This window comes from Olea europaea, chromosome 8 (assembly GCF_002742605.1).
Source record: "Olea europaea var. sylvestris chromosome 8, O_europaea_v1, whole genome shotgun sequence".
Taxonomy (NCBI): domain Eukaryota; kingdom Viridiplantae; phylum Streptophyta; class Magnoliopsida; order Lamiales; family Oleaceae; genus Olea; species Olea europaea.
In genome coordinates, this window is record NC_036244.1 from 14,561,458 (window position 1) to 14,583,864 (window position 22,407).

At 31.7% G+C, this 22,407-nt stretch overlaps 1 protein-coding gene across 1 annotated transcript; it reads left to right on the forward strand.

Annotated features, from left to right (window-relative positions):
* Positions 1-14,979: 14,979 nt before the first annotated feature.
* LOC111398330 (transcription factor MYB106-like) lies at positions 14,980-17,266 on the forward strand. Its single transcript, XM_023025248.1, has 4 exons — positions 14,980-15,112; positions 15,311-15,440; positions 16,418-16,627; positions 16,747-17,266. The coding sequence occupies exons 1-4, from the start codon at positions 14,980-14,982 to the stop codon at positions 17,264-17,266; spliced, it is 993 nt and encodes a 330-aa protein (XP_022881016.1).
* Positions 17,267-22,407: the final 5,141 nt, after the last annotated feature.

Below are 22,407 nucleotides of genomic sequence, written 5' to 3' on the forward strand. Positions count from 1 at the left end.
TTTATATCACCCTTTTCTACAATATCCCTTATAAAATGAAACTTAACATCTATATATTTTGTTCTATCATGAAAAACAGGATTTCTACTCAAGAAAATTGCATTCTGATTATCAGAACAAAGCTCCACCTTATTTCTTATAACATCTAATTCATTTAACAGACCCATTAGCCAGATTCCTTCTTATACTGTTTCTGTGGCAGCAATATACTCTGCTTCAGTAGAGGATAGGGCCACAAATTTCTGTAGTTGAGCTTTCCAACTAATATATGTATCATTTATCACATAGAAAAATGCAGTAGTTGACTTTCTATTGTCAGAATTTCCAGCAGAATCAGAGTCTACATAGCCTTTCAAACTTAAACCATTCTTATTAGTTTTAAACACAAGTCCTAAATTTTGTGTGCCCTTTAATTATTTTATTAAGTTTTTCATGGCTTCCCAGTGAAGTTCACCTGAGTTGCTCATAAATCTACTCAAAACGCTCACAGCATAGGCTATGTCAGGTCTAGAACATACCATGATGTACATTACAGATCCAACTGCATTAGCATATGGTATGTGTAACATTCTTTTAAATTCAATTTCATTTTTAGGTGATTGATCAATAGACAATTTAATATTTGCAGATAGAGGCAAACTAATAGGTTTGGCATCATGCAATGAAAAACGTCTAATTACCTTTTCATTGTACCCTTTTTGAGTTAAAAACAATTTTCCATTTTGTCTATTCCTTTTTATTTTCATTCCTAAAATTTTCCTAGCAGGTCCTAAGTCTTTCACCTCAAATTCAGACTTCAATTTTTCTTTTATAGAGTTCAATGCATCAAAGTCATTACCAGCTAGGAGCATAACATCCACATACAAAAGCAGATAAAAGAATTCAGATCTCTCATTTCTTTTGAAATAAAAACAGGGATCATATTCAGATTTTCTGAACTTAAGTCCTTGTATAAAAAGGTCAAACCTTTTATACCATTGTCTTGGGGCCTGTTTTAGGCCATATAAGGACTTACTTAATAAGCACACTAAGTGTTCTTTATTTTTAACTTCAAAACCTTTTGGTTGTGTCATGTATATGGTTTCATCTAAAAAACCATACAGAAAAGCGGTTTTTACATCTAATTGTTCAAGTTCTAAGTTAAATTGAGCAACAAGGGCAAGAAGTATCCTAATTGAAGTGTATTTCACTACAGGTGAAAGTATTTCAGTGTAGTCAATGCCCTCTCTCTGTGTAAAACCTTTAGCAACCAGCCTAGCCTTATATCTTTTGTCATTTGAAGTATATTCTTCTTCTTTTATTTTGTAAACCCATTTACAATCAATTAGTTTGCAGTCTTTAGGTTTTTCTACTAAGTTCCAGGTTTTATTTTTATACAGAGAACTCATCTCTTCTTGCATTGCTGCAACCCATTTAGCAGAGTCTTTAGAGGTGATAGCCTCTTATAGCATTTCTATAGCCTTTTACCCCTTCCCCATATCCTAAGAAAACACATTTCAGAGATCTTGGGTTAAGTTTTGAGTCAATTTGGTGAGCATAGGCTGCACACCCAAAGGTTTTTAGATGAGAATAGTCTGGAACAGATCCTGACCATATTTGTTGTGGTATCTTGTTATTTAATGAAATGGAAGGACACAAATTTATCAGATAGCAAGCAGTTTTTACTGCTTCCCTCCCCCCAAAATTTTTTTGGTAATCCTGAACTAGTCAGCATGCACCTAGTTCTCTCAAGAATGGTTCTATTCATTCTCTCAGCTACACAGTTTTGCTGAGGAGTATAGGTGACAGTCCTATGTCTTAGTATGCCATTAGTATTGCAGCACTGATTAAATTCAGTATTGCAGAACTCCAAACCATTGTCAGTTCTTAAAACTTTGATTTTCCTACTTGTTTGATTTTCTACTAAGGTTTTCCACTCCTTAAAGACTAAGAAGGTGTCTGATTTTGATTTTAGTAGGAAGATCCAAAGTTTCCTAGAGTAGTCATCAATAGTAAGGAGGTAATATCTATATCTAGATGTAGTGGACATAGGTGCAGGGCCCAATAAGTCACTGTGAATTTATTCAAGTATATTTTGAGACTTATGAATGTCATGATTAAAGGGCATTCTATTCTGTTTTCCCATAATACAATGTTCACAGAAGGTTAACTTCTGAACATTGTCATTCCCAAAAACACCAGCTTTTGAAAGTGTCTTTAGACCTTTCTCACTAAGATGACCTAGTCTTTTGTGCCATAGATCAGAATTATCTAGTTGTGTCATCAAATTCACAGCAACATTTTGAATGACATCATCAGGATTTAGGCTATAGATACCATTTATTTTGGGTGATTTGAATATAAGTGACTGATTTCTATTTAATTTTGTGAATCCATCCTTAATTTCAATTTGATACCCTTCATCATCTAAGACCCCAAGGGATATAAGATTCCTTCTAAGTGCTGGGACATATCTAGTATGATTTAGCCTTAGATGTTGACCATTTTTCAAATTTTAAAACAATGTTTCCAATTCATTTTACTTGACAGGAATCATTATTTCTCAGTTTTACACATCCACCACTAAGGTTTGTGTAATTAGTAAACCATTTAATATTAGGGCTCATATGAAAAGAACACCCTGAATCTAGAACCCAGTCATATTCAGATTTCTCTAATGAGTGCACATAAGCTACCCCAATATCAGCATTTTCTTCCCTTTCATAGGAAGCAGCAATGGCTGAAGTGCCATTTTCTTGCTTAGAGCCATTTCCTAGGTCCTTAGCCTTTTTGAAGCAGTCTTTTATCAAATGACCAGTTTTACCGCAGTAATAGCATTTTCTATTGTTAGCCTTTCCTTTGTATAGCTTCTTGTCCTTTCCTTTATTATTTCCCCATTTCTTCTTAGAGAAAGTTTTATCTCTATTATAGTTAGCTTGATTAAAGTTATTTAAACTTTTATGGGAATTTTTGGATTGGACATTGATTTTTCAACATTTAAGGCAACTTTATGTTCAGATTTAAGTTCAAGATCTCTAGCCTTGAGTGAGTCATGAATGATTTCAACAGTTAAGTCACTTCTACCATATTCTAAGGAATTCTTAATGTCTTTGTACTTATCACCTAAGGCATTTAGAAGACCAACTACTTTCTGGTCATCAGAGGTCTTTTCCCCACAATTGGTTAAATCTTGTGTGATTTTATTAAACCTGTCCATATTTTCTTCTAGGTTGTAGTATGGTCAAATTTATGACTAAAGAATTGTTTCCAGAGGAAGCACTTATTTGGGAGAGACTTAGAAACACGTTGTTTTTCTAAGGCTGTCCACAACTCAACAGCAGTAGTAGTAGTTCTTATCTTTCTAATCACAGAGTCAGATAGATGAAGAAATATTGTACTCCATGCCAATTCATCTTGCTTAGTTTTTCTAACTTTTGACAAAGTTTCTAGCCAAGATTCATCAATTGCTTTAACACATTTTAATTGCATTAAGAGGGCTTTCATTTTCTGGCTCCAGAGAGTAAAATCCCCTTTGCCATCCCAATGTTGAATATCAGTTTTAGTGGACATATTGTGGGACATATTGAACAAGTATAGCACTATAGTATTTTAGATGAGTTAGGCAAGACTTAATTCCCCAAAATTGTCACAGTTTATGCAGAGCACAACATAAATATATTGCATAAAACAGTTCACACTCAGTAAACTTCTTACTTGACAATTTATTCTTGCAATAACAAATAAAACAATTTCTTGCCTAGTTATGTAAAATGTAAGTGCATACACAAAAATAATTGAATAATGTCAACTGCAGATTGTTGACTGGTATTGTGAATTCCTATACACCAAATTTAAGATATGCAGAAATTGACATAAATCGCAGTATATAGAAAAATTATGCCCGAATGGATTTCTTCATCGTTCTTTAATTCCCTCAGATTCTAGGGTTCTCGCATGAAACCCTAGACAAAGGAAAATTAAGGGGGTTCGAAGAAAATCCCTAAACCCTAATCAATATTCAGTAAATATTTAAATTTGGACAAAGTATAGATTTCACCAGATCTGCAGTTTATTTCGAAGGATACCAATCTGTTTCCATAGATCTACTCAAGATTCAGATCGAAGAGATTTCCTGTATGACAGAAACAGATCTATTAATTTTTTGATAGTTCTAAGTACAGTCGTGTTAGAGAATGCAAGATTTGAACAATAATATTTTGAAAAACGAATTTAGCAGTGGCTCTGATACCACCGTTAGTCCCAATTGTTCAAATCTTTTATTTGTTCGAGTATTTTTCAGTAAAATACAAAATCCAAAAGTGCAGAAAAATTATAAAACAACACAGAATTTTCGGCCAAAGGCTCCGAGGTTCGGCGACCAACTAACGCCTATATCCTCGTTGAGCATCCATATGGATTAAACTCGAATCCACTATCAAGATACCCATATTGGGCAAAACCAAGTTACAAACATATGAGAGTACACTGCCGTTTCTCCTAATCACAAGAGGCCCTCATATTCTATACACAGATCTCACACAGAGATAAATCTCAACAATTCTTTAAAAGGATTTCACACAGAAATCACAAAGTAAACCCACAGAAAATGGAGAGTTCGAAAAAGAAGAACGACAGTCAAGAAAATGAAAAGTTAGGGTTAAACAAAATATCTCAAACCCTAGTTATATGAGGCGTCTCCCATAGACCAATCCAACGGTCACAATTATGTCATGCGTAAGAGATCCAGCAGAGGACGCATTTTGGAGTTAAATTGCGTTTCAAGAAAACACGACTTTGTCAAGTCTAGAATGTTCAGTAAGTGTGTTAAAATCATTGGGCCGGGCCAGTAGAATGTCAATTGGGCTCAAAAATTTCAGCAGCCAAAATCCTTACACAGATCATTACTTTTTGTGTAATTAGCATACTAGGGTAACTTCATTAAGTATTGGGATAATGATATAAATCATTAATTTACCATTTTAATTCCATGCTTCTCATTTAACTATGATTTGTGTTAATTAATTGATTTGATATTTATAATACTCATTTATATGTTTGATTACCACTTAGTTACATAAGTGGCTTGTTTATTTTCAGGAGATTCGAAATAGGTTTGACATATTGTTATAAACAACTTAGGGTCCTATGATGTTAGAGATATTTGTTTATGCCTTCTACAATCAATGTAGATGATATTTTGATTTAATGCATTTCTTTGTATTAGAATTTGGGATAGGTAAATTTCTAAACGTACTTAAAAATAGGTTTTACTTTGCTTGGGATAGGTTGCTAAACATTGTACAATAATCGATTGTAATCTTTATACGAATAAGTTAAAAGTTAGAAGTTGAGGATTAGAACAAAAGGCTAATGCTAGAATTAGATTCCTAACACGTTTTTCTTACGTAAAACTCTTTCAAAATCATCTTTATTTGTATTTAATTAGTATCTAGTAGAATAATTAGTAGTCATTAATACAAAATATCCAAAGATCAATGGTGTGTTTTGTATTCGTTTTTATCATAAACTCATAAGATTCAATTTAAAATTTAATCCATTAAGGATGATGCTATAACTCTCTTTAAACTATTACTTGTCAACAATATGATATGCAGGGTTTTTATCGAGCACACATCAATCTGAATAAGATTTCCATGCTGACGATTTTAATGGAAGATGGAAATTGTAGCACAAAATGCTTTCCTTCTATAACAAATGTAACTCTAGTTAGGCAATGTATGGAGAGCCATTTACGAGTTCTTAATCTTGTCTTGAACACTTATAAGCGAGAGATGAAATAAGAAAATGCCTAAAAAACTTAAATTTGCAAGGAGAAATACATACATCTGCCTCGGCCATAGCTTCCTCCTCACTTCTTCAACTCCAGGACTCGCCAGCCGAATACATGGGCCGGAGGCGGATCAAGTCATTGTAAATAGTTTTGAATTCCAATAATTAAAAATGGGTTATTTTTTTAGTATAATTAATATTAACTACTTTTATTAATGACAACAATTTGAAAAAAACAACTTAGTTATTGAACGATTTATTAATTTGTTGTGCTCGATATATAAATATATGTTCAATGAATTATATTAAAATATGGAACGCTTAATACATTTATACAGGAATAAAAGAGTAAAACTCTTAATACATATTTTATTAAGTATTAAACAAAAATGAAAGTACTAAAGAAATTATTTTAGAATTTAATATACATTAACTGTTATGCGTAGTTTATTATTCCATTTACATAAGTATATTTGTTTGGTTACAAAAGTATATCATTTCTTCAATAATGACTTGATAACTTTGTGTTCTGGTTGGATTAGTGATCAGGTCGAGTTTAAAAAACTATGCCCTATTCTCCAATATATAATTGTCGCAAAATTTATGTTAAGAAGTTAATTTTACACAAGACTATTGTTATACCCCTTTCCTAATAGGGGCCCGAAACACGCCACATGGCAGGCGAAACCATAAGCACTCCGCACCCTTTATCGACCGAACCCATGGTATAACGAACCAAATGGATGAACCCCTTAAACAAACCCATCCCTATTTGAACCAACACACTCGAACTTGTGGAGGTGAACTGTCCCATAGGGACCCAAGCAAAAGAAACGAGATTAGTAAGGAGGTTGATTGATAGAAGATCTCCTAAATTAACTCTAATGACGCGACTGATTTGACTACTCTTTGACACCGCCACCATTGCCAACCTATTTGGTTGAATCTATGCCCGCAAGCTGTGAGTTTTGAAAGACAAGCTGATGTTACCATTCAACTCTTATGATTGATTGATTCTCATGATGGGGGTTGTGCTCACATGGATGATGCCACGTGTCTTCTCATCTGACGGTCCTCACTCACTATCCCATACTATAAAAGTTCATATTTAGTGTCATTGAAATGTAATACATGTTTAGATTTTGGTACTATAATTTTGCTCTCTACATTTTTTACTCCCGACTCCGACCCCCTTTATTTTATCTTGGAGGCTCACGTTAAAAGCTCTCTTACACTTATATATATCTTTCCCAACTGACTTGACCGTCGGAGTACGCGAGGTTGGCTCTTGTGTCTAACGGTTTGTCCTAGTGTGCAGGAAAAACGACTTGTTCAAACGTGAGAGGTTTTGAGATCTGTTGACCACCTAGAGGTACACTTTTTGAGGTCAACAACTATTATATTCTTATTTTTAGTTAAACTAAAGATTAAAAAAAAATAGAGAAAGCAAAGAAAACGATTAAAAAAAAAAAAAAAAGAAAAAGAGGAGAGAGAGAGAGAAAGGTAAACTCCCCCCCAACTGCCCAACACACATGCAGGGGGAGGCGTAGGGGAGGAAAAAGGCACACTTGTTCCTTTCCTTTATTAATTATTTTAATTAATTAATTAATTTTTAATCCATTTCAACGTTGTTTAAAAAACATGATTGATCAGTTCAATCCGAAAATTTGAAAACTGTTCTGTTTATATGTAAAACCTGGAAAATAGATACAGTCCAAACAAGTCAGGAATCGGTCAATTTATCCTTAATTTTCTTTTGTATTTTTAATATTTTCTAAGTACCAGTTTGAGTCTTGAGTCTTTATTTTTTAGTCTTTCTCTGATTCATGTTTAGGTCGAATTTTAAAATACTAAATCATTTTATTCCATGTGCATTGCAGACAATATATCAGTGAATTGGACAGTTTTTAGTCGTTAAAATTAAGACCTTAATCAGAAAATGAGGACCCATTTGTAAGAACATATTAATTGATTTGTCAAGTGTAAAGTTATTAATTATCCAGCCAACGCACGGTAATAGTCGGCCGGAAACGCGGGGATTTTATTTCACGAAAGCCGGCGTGTATATATATATATATATATATATATATATATATATATATAGATTTGGAAGAATGCAATTTAAAAGGTTTATGAATTCAAGTACAAAATTATTTGAATGGAAGAATATGTAATTGAAAATAATTATAAGAAAAAAGAATTTTAAAAATTCTATATCAAACAATAATATTTAGAACCATATTAGGTGTACAGTGTCACATGGTCCATGGGACCTGTACAACCATTATAATCTATGTAAATTAACTTTATGTCCATAGGTAGGTTTAGATTGGCCCATAATTTGCTTGGTTTGACATTTTCATTAAGTATTGTTTAGCAAAGCTTTTAATAAAAGGATTATTTTATATGTATCGAATGGAGGTACCAAATGGTGTCCCTCCTCTCATGATGCATGCAGACTCCGCGTGAATTTAAAATGTCTACATGTAGTCCTCATCCCCATTATGAGTAGTAACTATAAGATTCGTTTATAAAAAAATAAAAAATAATAATAATAAAATTAGTACGTATAGCATTGTCCTTTAATAAATAAAAAAGTGAGTAAATATTGGTAAAAATTGATGAATATAAAATTGAAAAGTTTGACCTTATCAAAATTTTAAACTATTCCAAATAAGCACTTAATCGATGGTTAGGAAAATTTTGTGTAGATCAATCTTGAATTTCAAGGCATTGTGATTTTAGATGTTGAAGTGCAAGAAACTCCTGTGCACGAAAAAATCTGTCGAAAGTTCAAGTTTTTGGTTGCTAAAGGGTAAAAGCAACATTTTTTCCTGAGTAAAATTTGTTAGAATTAACTCTAATTAGTATAATTAAATTAGGATTAAAAGTAGTAGTCTAATTAAATTCTTAATTCAATATTAGTTTTTGAGGTAAAAATAGATTTTTCATTATAAGAAAAGGATTCCTAATACAATAGGGAAAAAAAATACAATTAGGATAATTACGAGAGCTTTTATTACAATATAATTTGCGTGAAATTTAATATATTGTACGTCACACTAAGGGTGATGCGAATTCCAACAGAGCATTATGTCCATTCAAAAATGTGAGAGTTCATAGATAGAAATTAGAGAAAAACAGTACGTGCAAGTTTGCGACATACAATGATATGTTTTATGTTTTGGGTAGGGAGAAGTTAGATTGAGAAAAATATTATATTTTGAGTTTTCTCAATTAATTAATTCTTATTCTTCTATGATCATTGAATGTTTGTCAAACCACGTTAAATTTACATTTTTCTCTTGCTCATTTTGGATTATTTATTTTCGTTGCATTTTCTTGGATTTTTCCAACATGTGGTATCAAAGATCATGCTTCGAATTTTGTGATTGTATTGAAGAAAAGGCAAGTTCAACGTTTGAAATGGAGCTATGGTGGTGATAGAGTCACACAAGGAATATATTTGTGATAATTGAGTGCACACCGAGGTGGAGTTGTATTGATCGAATTATTTTGACGTGGACTTGTAGTGATCAAGTCGTATAAAAGATGGTCTTCTCCTATTGCTAAATATTGTGAAGTAGTTGAGATTGTTTTCATGGCTAGTGATTAGATGATTGAAGATTATAATACGAATAAATCAAACTGCAAAGTCAGGTTTGATGAGTATTTGATTTTAGTTATGTCTACTGCAATTGATTAAATAACTGTGATATTTATCGGTAAATCGTTCTGACTATGGGTGTCAAGGCATATCATTATTTGAAGAATTTGAGTTATGATGAAGCTTGTTGGAACTTACTCAAATGGTAGAATTAAATCTAGAATCGAAGTAGAATTAAAGTTTTACTTCAATGAAAAAAAATTGGGAAAAATAAATTTCGCGCAGATTTGCGACGTACGTTGGAGAATTATATTTTTGTACAATGAGAAGGTATAATTTATTCCTCTCCTCTTCTGGTAATCGATGGTTTAAAGAACCGCGTTCAGTTTCCACTTCTATGTGCATGATTTTTGTTCCAACATCTGTAATTTATACCCTCAAAGCTAATACTGATCATTTAAGAAATCAATCTCAAATTTCGGGGAATTTCTCCAAAGATAAAGAAATTACATTAATAGGAACCAACAAGCATTTCTTGAACGTCTATGTTTTTGTGTATCATGGGAAGTCAAATTGAATATGAAATGAGTATCTCTTTTTCTACGACGAAAGTGAACAATTAGTAGTATTAAAATATTGTCATTGTAGTGTAGTCTACGTCAAATATACTCTTAAAGAGTTCAAAAATTTATCCTAAATATCTTAGTTTTAATTTCTACCGAGACATTCTCGATGTTTTCTACACTAAAAATAGAATTTCTCTAACATATCACCATCGAGCCACAGAAAAAGTTTTAAAATCGTTACTTGCCCAATGACACATAACATGATTTTAAGCTTATAGTTTGTTGTACAATAAAGATACTCTGATGTACATCAAGAACCTCATCTAATAAAGATAACGTGTAACAGTTGCATACACTTTAAATAGTAATGAATTTTCTGTCTTTTTAGTACTATATAACTCTGTTAGATGTATTAATGTCTCTTTATATTCAAATTTATGTTTGGTTTTATTATTGCATCAATAGCCGTAAATGACAAGTTGTCGGCATGTATTTTAAAGGTTGGATTCCAACCTTGAGGGTCCACCACCGCTCCGTCTCTGGAGTATTATGAAGGAGGTAAATTGCGGGATGTGTCCCAACAGGTCAGGGAACAAGAGCTTGTCTGTACACTGGTGTTCACAAAGAGTTCAATTTCATATCTCAGGAATCGAACCCTTACGCTGCAGCTGCCAATAAAGTTGAGACTACCTCACTCTTGTCCTTTACACCACTGGATTATGTCCCGGGGGGCTGTCGGCATGTATTTTAATTATGTCAGAAGGTGTGTCCAGAAAATGTAGTTTAGTAATTTATGCATGTCAAAATCAATTTAGGAACTAAATCACTCTATGTGGGATTAAATTTTGCCTTAAAAAACGATTAAGAATCTACTATTAAGATTCTTGTACAATAAACTTATGTATAGACTTTCCAACCAACTTCCCCATGTACTTCTTGATCTTTGAATCCAACGAGATCTTGTTGTCAACAGATTACAACCCCTTTCCTATTCACGTGTATATTTGGACAATCACATTAGATTCCACAACTGTAGCTTTCATGGGGCTCAATGATCCATGCACTCAGACACTCAAGTCAAAAGGTGAAAAATATTGAGGATGGAAGAGACGTAACTTATAAAAAATATGGATCCCGAATTTAAGATTACTCTTGCAGAAGTTTTCGCTTAAAAGAGTAATTTTACCAGAGACAGGTTAATGAGACTTACCTTTGAAAGAGAGAGCACCAATTATTTATAAGTAGAAGAGGCTTGACACTAGCCCCATTCTATTGGCTCACTTGTCAAGTACAAGTTTGTCAATCTACTGTCACCATAGATCTGTTGCCTCCATAGCCTAAATTCAACAGAGAAGTCGTAACTTGACTGGGTGTCGTTGTTGCTATAGACATCAATCGCTCTCAAGTGTACTATGTACAAATTGACCGAAGCAAGGCCTGTGGTAGAGGCCCATTGTAGCAGATGCCCTTTGCCTTAGAAATATGTTTTAGTAGGAGATGCCTCGCCTCGAAAATTAATATATCGAGCGAAATATTTAAGAACATGTCTTATTCGCCTCGGAAGGCACATGTAGAAGGGACGATGCGAAATGGAGTGTTGATCCTTGCATGATCTTTTGCTTAACTAATTGACATGTGACCTGCCTCATAGACAGAGATGTAACAATACTTAAATGTGTCTATCATCTGGTTTCACGTTACCAAAGAGGAAAAAAAAATCTAACTCTACAATTTATTTTCAATATTTCTTTATTTCTTTTCCCTCAATATAATTTTCACTGCATGATGACATTTTGTACAAATTGACCGAAGCAAGGCCTGTGGTAGAGGCCCATTGTAGCAGATGCCCTTTGCCTTAGAAATATGTTTTAGTAGGAGATGCCTCGCCTCGAAAATTAATATATCGAGCGAAATATTTAAGAACATGACTTAATCGCCTCAGAAGGCACATGTAGAAGGGAAGATGCGAAATGGAGTGTTGATCCTTGCATGATCTTTTGCTTAACTAATTGACATGTGACCTGCCTCATAGACAGAGATGTAACAATACTTAAATGTGTCTATCATCTGGTTTCACGTTACCAAAGAGGAAAAAAAAAATCTAACTCTACAATTTATTTTCAATATTTCTTTATTTCTTTTCCCTCAATATAATTTTCACTGCATGATGACATTCAAATCTGGAAATATGAAAATCATTAATTATGGAAACAATGAGACTTCATTTTCTACTTGGCGTGGAATAGGGGTCCACATGGCCATGAGGGTTCGATGAATATGCGTGGAAGAAATATTTTTGCTTTAAATGGACTGGTAACAATGAGACTTCATTTTCTACTTGGCAAAAATGCGTGGAAGAAATATTATTGTGTTTTCTGTCAAGCTAAAGTCTGATTTCAATTTTTGAATGACCCAAAGTGGTGGTCTGAATTCAGGCTTTTTTTTTTTTTTTTTTTTTTTTGGATGTGTGTCTGTTAGATTTGAAGCAGAAGAACTCCAAACTAGAAAATCTAAAAACTTTGAATGAAGTTTTAATTTTTTAAAGATTCATTCATCAAAAGTTATATACCTCATTTTTCGGAAAATTATTTTTTTTTAATTTCTTTTGTATTTTCTTATGAAATGGAATTAGGGACCCATTTAAGCACTCCAATTTCTATCTTGTTTTGGCTATTTTATGGTAATGGATTCTTGTTGTGATTTTTGTCTTTGTTTGGACTGGAATGCATTTGATAATTTAACATTAAAAATTGCTGTGATTTTTGTATTTTTCACTTGAATTAATTATGATGGAAAAATAAATTCAACGTAAATATGCGTTTTTTTTTTTTTTATCACAATGTTAACGAAATGAATATTCGAGATAAAAGTGATGAAAATGATGTTGGAGATAAAAATGATGACAAATATAGTGGTATTTTTTGTATAAACGTAAATCTGTATTTTTTACAAGTTTAATTGTACTCCACTAACTCAAAATGTATGCGTCCGCCGCTGTCAATGATCGTAGTGTTTTGTTTTATTACACAAATATATGTAATTTAATGACATTAAATATCCAACAAAATTTCAATATTATATTAAATATTGTCATAATTATGAAGAAGTTTCTAGTTAAGGAAATGAATTGTATTTATTTCATGTCTTGTTGGGGTTTTGATTAACGTGGACCATAGATAAATGTGTTTCATCTTTCGAGAATGAAAATCACTGCTCATAAATGTGTACACAATTAAAACATGCTCTAATTGACTAAATCACACATATAAAAATCAATTGTGTATATAAGCCACATTTCATCCAATTTTGGCATGGAATCCTACCTTATGATTGAAAACGACATACTTAATGATTACCATTAAGTTTTAGAATGAGACTGTCAAAATCTGATTAAAGATTTTCATTTTTAACCGATGGTTGATAGGAATTAAAATTCAAATTTTAATTTAAGTCAAAATCAACAATTAATTTTAACAACATATTTTATGAAATCTGCAATTTTTCAACCACATATTTGATATTTCGTATAGTTTTATCAAAATATGCTAAAACATCTTAATTTAATTCTTACCAAACAGAAGCTTAATAATATGTATCATACCCCTTTCAAGTAGCATTGGAGGGAGGTGGGAGCGAGGTCCTTCCCCCCACGAAAAATTGAGAAAAAAAATTTATATAACTATTTTTTATTTTCTTTATTTATTATTTTTTAACATTATTATATTTTGTATTTGAAACAAGTTTCGTAATTAAATTAGGCCCTCCTCAATATTCGAGTTCTGGATCAGTCATAAATCAAATAGATGAAACCAACTTATGGAGCAAATTAATTTGAAATACTTGAAGATTTTAGCGCACATTCATCTTTCCCTTTCGCAGTTGTACACACAACACTTATTTTCGGTTCAACTGCAGGTGGCCCTGCTAGAGAAAAACATAAAGTAGAATATTTTTTTTTACTTTATAACAGAAAAATGATGGTTTGCACGTACTGACATACATAATGTCCAAATTATATATATATACGAAAATGATCTTTTAAACACCGATATTTAGTTTATTTTAAACACCAGTAACATGACAACCACTTAATCGATAAATAAGTAGATGGTAGGTCCCATCATCCCATGTATTTAATGATTCTCCAATTAAATGGTGTGTCATGTTACTTGTACTTAACATAAATTAAGTACCGTTACTTAGAAAATCATTCATGTATATATATAAGAGCCGCGCTACGTGTACAGATAGATGGTTCACAAGGTCGGTACAAATAAGACACAGGAAGTGGGACGGGTGGTTCATTTTTGGGAAAAAAATCACACGGGACCCAGCCCCCATGTGAGGGTCGGTACATACCCTGTGATGCAATTCCTTGTCCAGCTGTCCTGTTCTACATATAATCATGCACGTACTTTGATTTATATAGTAAAGATCAGGAATGATCTCTTAAATACAGGTGCTTTAACTTATATTAAACACAAGTGACATGGCACACAGCCCTATGTATTTAATGATTGACCCATTAAATGACGTGGCATGTCACCGGTGCTTAACATAAATTAAATATCGGGGTTTAGAAGATCATTTTTGTAGTAAAGATATCCCTCAATTCATTGTCCAATACATTAAAATATATTGCAACAAAATTGAAGTGCAAATTTGAACAGTGACTAAAAAATACGGAAAAATTCTACTTGTACATAATTATTGCACATAATGGTATCTATAATGTGATGTGGCAATTATCCGGTTGTTGATGTGCAAGTGTGAGATTTAAATTATAGGTTGAATTCAGTACCACATGTAATTATGAACACCATTATGTAAATAATTATGTACATGTAGCATTTCTCAAAAATACGAATTGAAATGGGAACGCGTTCTGACGTAACTCGAATAGACGATATTAAATTCTCTGTCCTTATATATCACGTAGGTTTCACGCATCTCACTCAACATTGTCATTCTCTCAGTAAGGTTTTTCTCGTTGATATCAATTCTTCTTTTCCTACTGCACTTGGAGATTGCTTTGAAATGGGCAGATCCCCTTGCTGTGAGAAAGTGGGCTTGAAAAAAGGGTCATGGAAAGCAGAGGAAGACCAAAAGCTTTTGGCATATATCGAAGAACATGGCCATGGAAGTTGGAGAACTCTCCCAGCAAAAGCTGGTAATTCAGTATATCTATTACATTACATGTAAACAATGTATCGAAAATATATATACACTTATTATGTATGTGGAATCCATTCACACGATATTATAGTCGATCACCCTCAACACGAGAGTTATAAACACTTGTCGATTAAGCATTTTATCAGTTCGAAAAAAAAAATTAATCAGTTTCTGTTGGTCATGTGGCATTCAGGGCTTCAAAGATGTGGGAAAAGTTGCAGATTAAGATGGACAAACTATTTGAGGCCTGATATTAAGAGAGGAAAGTTCAGCTTACAGGAAGAGCAAACCATCATTCAACTTCATGCTCTTCTTGGGAACAGGTATATTTAGTTAATGAAATAGGATCCACAATCTGTCTGAAAAAAAAAAGTAATTCCATTTAATAAGTTTCCCCTGAACTCCACTTCCATTCTAGATAGAATGTCAGTTCTATTCATAATATCACTTTATTTTTCTGCAACAATAATGTATATGTTGAATGGAATGTCCCTTACAACTATATTTTTGGGACTATATTAATCAATGTTCATGTTGATCTACCACATTTACAAGTTTAGTGAAAATATAAGGAAAACTATTTATATATTTTTATTTTTTCTTCAACTAGTCCATGTATCGTCCTACGGAAAATATTTGTTCACCAAAAGTTTTAAAACGTAATTTTTTATAAATAAATTATGACGAACCTTTGTCTCTGTGATGTTACGTCGAACATCTTCCTCTAAAAATTTGGTTCATATAACATGCCATAAAGAAGGAAAATATTTGTTCACCAAAAGTCTTAAAACATAAATTTTTATAAATAAATTATGATGAACCTTTGTCTCAGTAATGTTACGTCGAACATCTTCATCTAAAAATTTGGTTCATATAACATGCCATAAAGAAGGAAAAAAATGTTAATTTGATTCATATCACTATCTCCTACCCCTAAAGATAAACTTATTTCAATTTACATACAGATTTTAAAAAAAAAAATGTTAATTGAAGTTAAAATATAATTTTTCTTACATTTTTTCTAATATACTCCTATACTAAATAATGGTTTAAATAGGATTAGTTTGTATTTGTTAATAACATGATACATTAAATGAGGGCATATTAGAAAACTGATATATATACTTTCAATAAAGAAAGTAACCTGTAATTTAGTACAAACGAAAAAGGAAATCAAGTCTATCTTTATAAAATGAAAGAAGTAATATGTCATCACTATCATTATACATTATCAAATAATCATCTTTTTGTTCTAAGTTACCATGGGTACTAATCTTATATTTTGATTACTACTTACAAGATGGTCAACCATAGCTACTTACTTGCCAAAGAGAACTGATAATGAGATAAAGAACTATTGGAACACACATATCAAGAAGAGATTAACCAAAATGGGAATTGATCCGGTGACTCACAAGCTGAAGTCCCTTAGCACCAATCAATCCAAAGAGACCTCCAATCTCAGCCACATGGCCCAATGGGAGAGTGCTCGACTTCAAGCAGAAGCCAGGTATTGAGTCTTGGGATTCATCTTAAAATGCCAACCTTGTTGAAAATAGTAGCCTGAACCATTATATGTTATATATTTCTCTAATATTTATTTAATGTAAAATTTTACTTTCATACCAGATTCATCCGTGAATCCAAACTTGTTTCCAACTGTTACCGCTCTCAGTTGCAGCTCCTCCACAAAGCCACTATTCCACCACCACTAGCACCTCCACGACCACCGTGTTTAGATATACTTAAAGTTTGGCAAGGTGAATGGACAAAGCCTGTAAAAGATATGAGTACAATTCTTAATGGCTTTTCCTCTACATTGAACTTCTCATCACAGAACGAGTTCAGTACTATTCCCACCACCGTTGGATTTTTTGACAATTCATCCATGATACCGATCAATTATGTCGAAAATTCGGTTCATAGGACCAATGGAAGAATAATGGATCCTATATATAATTCCAATTATGTTACCGATTCTTTAAATGTACCAAGTTTCGTGGAGAGCTTTACAGATCTTCTGCCTAACATGGATGGTGTCACGGACAACGTTGTTGGAAGCTATGATGGAAGTTTCGAAGAGAATAAGAATTATTGGAATAATGAACTAAATTCAATGGCATTGCCAATGGGGTCGCTTGTGTTATAACACGAGATATATAAGAAAGTGTTTGTTGTTACTCATCATATGTATGCTTAGACTAGAGCTTAGATTAACTACGTGTAGTGCATTCAATATAGCATAGAAAAAGTGTTCTATTGTGCCTCTGCTAATTTTAATGAATGCAATTTGTTGTGATTTTTCATCTAACACTTGAAAATAGAACTGCAAACAAACAAAGATTGATTTAGAATTCAAATACATAATAAATATTATGGCATAACAATTTCATCCATTGATCACATTTAAGTCTTAATTCAATATTCACAAATCCAATGTAATATTCGATCGAATTCTTCTATACTATTCAATTTACTCCTCTCAGGATCTCATTGAACATATTTAACTAATTCAATTACATATTTTTATATGAATCAATCTTAGTAAAGCGCACTACTTGTTCTAAAAATTCATATAAGGACCGCAATAGTTAGTATATGTATCTCTACACATTACACTAAATTACCATATTTTCTTATGTGGTCTAAAGTTAAAACTCACATCTCGATTCATAATAGATTCACAAAATCACTGAACTAGTGATCAAGTAATTCAAAGCATTAAATACATGAATAAAACAAAACACAAACTTTTAAAGAACTAGAATTTTGAATAAAAGAAATAAATGGTGAATCTTGTACCAAGTTTCTCTTCTCGTTCCAAATCTTCATTTCACTGAATTGAGATGAGGAGAAGTGGATGAATCTTGCACCAAGTTCCTCTCTTTTTTCCAAATTTGATTTCAAACCCTTGAATTGTCATTTTTCTTCTCTTGAATTTGCTCTCTAATTCTCAAGTTTTGTTCTATGTATCTCAATTTGTGGAACTCCCCTTCAATAGCGTCATTTTTTGTATTTATAGTTGCATTCATATTTCTGGTTGTTGTAGAGTTGTTATGGGCTTTAAAATAAACCTTAAAAAACCAAAATCTCCCCCTAATCTGCATTAGGCAGTAGATGGCGCGGCGGCACTGCAAAGACTCTTAGGCCACCTCTCGGGAAAATTTTAACATTGCACCTCATTCAATATATTTATCATAACTTTCCCTCTCAATATTCAATTGAAGTGATTCAAATTAAATTGTAAAGATAACTCAAAGGGCTACAATTTTATTAGATACAGCTCTTTTTCCAATTCGAAAGTTTACTATACCAAAAATAGATCTCAATCTCCGGTTGAAAATCTGGAACATTCTCGTGCAGTTCATATTTCACTCTTGACTTTTAATTACATCCAATTGACCCTAGCATTCTCGAATCTTCATTGTGGGGTCCGATACAACTTTTTAATATTTACACTTTAGTCACCAAATTTTGGATATTGCCCTTTTTGTTAATTTTCATTTATTTATTTAAATTTCACTTCCATTCATCGAGTTTCACCTCATAAACGAAATACACAATAAATTAGGTTATAGTTGTTCGGAAGAACTATTAAATATCTATATTTTTGGGTTCAAATAAGTATATAAAATACTCTTATTAGACATTCCAAACTTAAACATTTGTTTGTCCTCGAACAAAACCATAACTTAACTTACTAAACACACAACATGCAAAAGCTTTTGGTTAGGTACTATGTCGTTTGTCTCGGGATTTGAATCATTGTATTAAATCTATAAACAGCTTTAAAGTTACATCACCAAAATCAATATCTACTTTTCCAATGTAAAACTGATGTGGGTGTGGAATTAAGTAAAACACTATAAATTCATGAGTTATTTCAATTTCCGACCTTAGATGGTCAAATTTTTTACTTTCGTCGCTCGTAAGATTTACACACCCCAAACTTATTCTTTTTTCTCTTTTCCCGATGCATGATCTAAGGCTGAATTTTTATATTTACTACTCACCCTCTTTAGTGTAGATGAATCTCACTAATTACAAGTCATTATTTCAACAAATAAGAATTCTCCAAATTTTGATTACTTCAATCTCCAAAACTCGATTAAGCTAATAATCCCTTGTCAAAATCTAATTTTCTCAAATAAGTGTTTAAGCCTTTATCAAGACATGTAGTAAGTAAATATATAATCATTATTTTTATTATCTTATGTGTAGATTTATCTCCATTAAACTTTCTATATAATCATTGTAATGAGTTTTAGACCGATGACTCCCAAATCAGATGATCATAAGACACCAAATTTTTAGATACATCCGTAAGTTTAATTACTTGAGTCATAAAGGCTACGAAGAGACATTTCACAATGAGATAGCTCTTTTTTCTCTCTTTTACTTTTTTTTTTTTTTTTGCCATGATTACTATCATGTCCCTCATTAAACACGCATTCTCAAAAATCGACCTCTAACTTAAGATTTTCATATAATTTTCACCATATTTGTCTTAGACAATTCACATAAGAATTTACACACATGGAATCCCCATTCATATCTATATCTCCCTACAACAACAAAATTACCCCCAAACTGTTGGTCGAATGATGTATATTGTAATAATTTTTGGGTTTAAACTTAATTCATGTGTTTAAATAATATCAAGTTTTACGTGGATAAGAATCAATTAATCTAAACATGTAACATATTCACGGTTCATAAACTAACATATAATTCCAAATATATTTGTCGACGAGATTACCTAACACACACAAGCACACAATAAACAAGAAATTCTTGTTCGAAATTTTTTAAATGTTTTTTTTCAATATTCTCAACATTTTTATATATAATAAAGAAGTAGAAACACACAATCACATAAAAATAATAAAACTAAAAAATCAACATCCACTCCCAAACTTAAAATAAACATTGTACTCAATGTCTTAAAGCACAACTAGCACATAAAGGGACAAGGAAGAAGGTGGTCCTCAGATTTTGTGTCTGATATTTGATGTGGCTTGTTGGATCAATTCATTACATTCTTTGATAAGCTGCTTCCTGCTTGATATTCATGTACCTTTGAAAGATAAAAGAAGATAAATACAAGAGTCCAAAAGCAATTTAAAAGTAATAATGTGGCTTGTATGATAACCAATTTTTTTTTTCTATTTCTCTTTTTTTTTAAGTCTTTGGAGCTTTAAAAAATGTGCCACGTGTATTTTCTAATGTTTTTCATTCAAACATATGATATTTCTTTTAATAGGCTTAATATATATATGATGACCTTCTTATTGAAACGAAAATATGCTTAAAATTAATGTATCTTAAGAGACTATATGCAATAGAAATATAGAAAGCATAAGAAATAAAATATATATATATATATATATATATATATATATATATATATATATAAAACACTTAATTTTAAGTCTTTAGCTAGATTTTTGCACAAATGCTTCATTGCACTTTGAATATGGCTTTTGAAGTCTTACCTAATTTGCTCAATTTGAATTTGTTCCATATTTCCTATGTCCTTCAAAATCATATTTTTCCCTTTTGAATACAGTATAACTTGCCAAAATTATCTAATTTGAACTCAACTAAGCAAAAAGAAAGGTTGCCTCCTAATAAACACTTAGTTTTAAGTCTTTAGCTAGATTTTGCACAAATGCTTCATTGCACTTTAAAAATGGCTTTTGAAGTCTTGCCTAATTTGCTCAATTTGAATTTGTTCCATATTTCCTACGTCCTTCAAAATCATATTGTTCCCTTTGAATACAGCATAACCTGCCAAAATATCTAATTTGAACTCAACTAAGCCCCGTTTGACTCCATTTTTTTAAAATGAAAATGGGAGGAATAGTGTTTTTTTTTTAATTAGTGGTTGAAAAATAAAGAAAATTTTTCGATTTATGTGTAATATTATTTTATGAAAAAAAAGCTTTCAATTTACATGTAATATTCATTTATAACAGATTGTGTGGTTAAAAATAGTAGAGAAAAAATTAAATATAATATAATTGGGACCAAAACAAGGGCTAAGAATACTTCAATTTGTTCATCGATTTTAATCACAAAATCAATAAAATTGGAGGTTTGCATGCTAATCCATCTTCTTTGAATGCCACTAATTCATTTGGCTCCTTCTGATTAATTTATTCGATTCTACATATTTTTCTTTAGTTGCTTCCTTGGGTTGAATAATGAAAAGATCCTCAATTGCCATGTTATTTGGCTCATCCGAAATTACTTGATTTTCAATTATTTTATATTTTCGCATGATGATGTCTCCTATAACTATTTCACCATCATCATCTTATTCCTCATATGGGCCTTCGAAGATAGCTTTCCTTACTTCCTCTGGAGTTTTCAATAACAAGCAATTTTTAATATAATGCAATGCACCACAATATTCACAAGTCAAACTAATCTCCCATAAATAATAGATTTGATATTTAATCCATTCAGAAAGCCATCTTTACCAAATACAATAGGTTGATTGTATCCCACTTTTTAAGCTCTTATCTGAAGAGGAATTATCCAAAGAACATGTCACCTTCATTTAAGTCAAGGTCAATCATTGTGAATTTTTGACATCTTGCTTCCCTATCAATGGAGGAAAAAAAGGTATATCAATTGAAGAAAAAAATTAAAACAAAAGTAAGAAATAATTAAAACCAATATTAAATAAAAATACTCATCGGCAACGGCGTCAAAAACTTATTGTGTTTTTTATATCGCAAGTGTACAATATCATAACAAGTAATAAAATGAACATTTGAGTTCGAATTATCGTTTTCACAAGGATTATACTTGAATACTATGTCTAATATTTCTAACTACTCTCTGATGGGAAAAAAAAATTGCAATTTGTTTTGATTTTTGATCTAATTACTTAAAAATAGCGGATGCACACTAAGATTCATTTAGAATTCAAATATGAAATGGATATCAAGGCATAACAATTTCATCTATTAATCACTTTTAAGTCTTAATTCAAGATTCACAATTCTAATTTAGTGATCGGTCAAGTTTGCAATAGTTAGTAAAGGTACCTCTACAAATTATACCAAATTACTGGATTTTATTATATTGTCTAAATTTTAAAACTCACCTCTCAATTGATAATAGATTCAAAAAATTATTAAATTGATGATCAAATAATTCAAAGCATTAAATACATAAAATCAACACATAAACTTTTAAAGAACTGGAATATTGATAAAAAAAAAAATAAAGGGTGAATCTTGCACCAAGTTCCTCTTCTCATTCCAAATCTTGATTTCA

Bases quoted from the DNA above. Each gene is read 5' to 3' on its own strand.
- LOC111398330 (XM_023025248.1), top strand. From the start codon at position 14,980: ATGGGCAGATCCCCTTGCTGTGAGAAAGTGGGCTTGAAAAAAGGGTCA. The intron at 15,113-15,310 runs GTAATTCAGTAT...TGTGGCATTCAG, and splicing joins AACTCTCCCAGCAAAAGCTG to GGCTTCAAAGATGTGGGAAA. The intron at 16,628-16,746 runs GTATTGAGTCTT...CTTTCATACCAG, and splicing joins CGACTTCAAGCAGAAGCCAG to ATTCATCCGTGAATCCAAAC.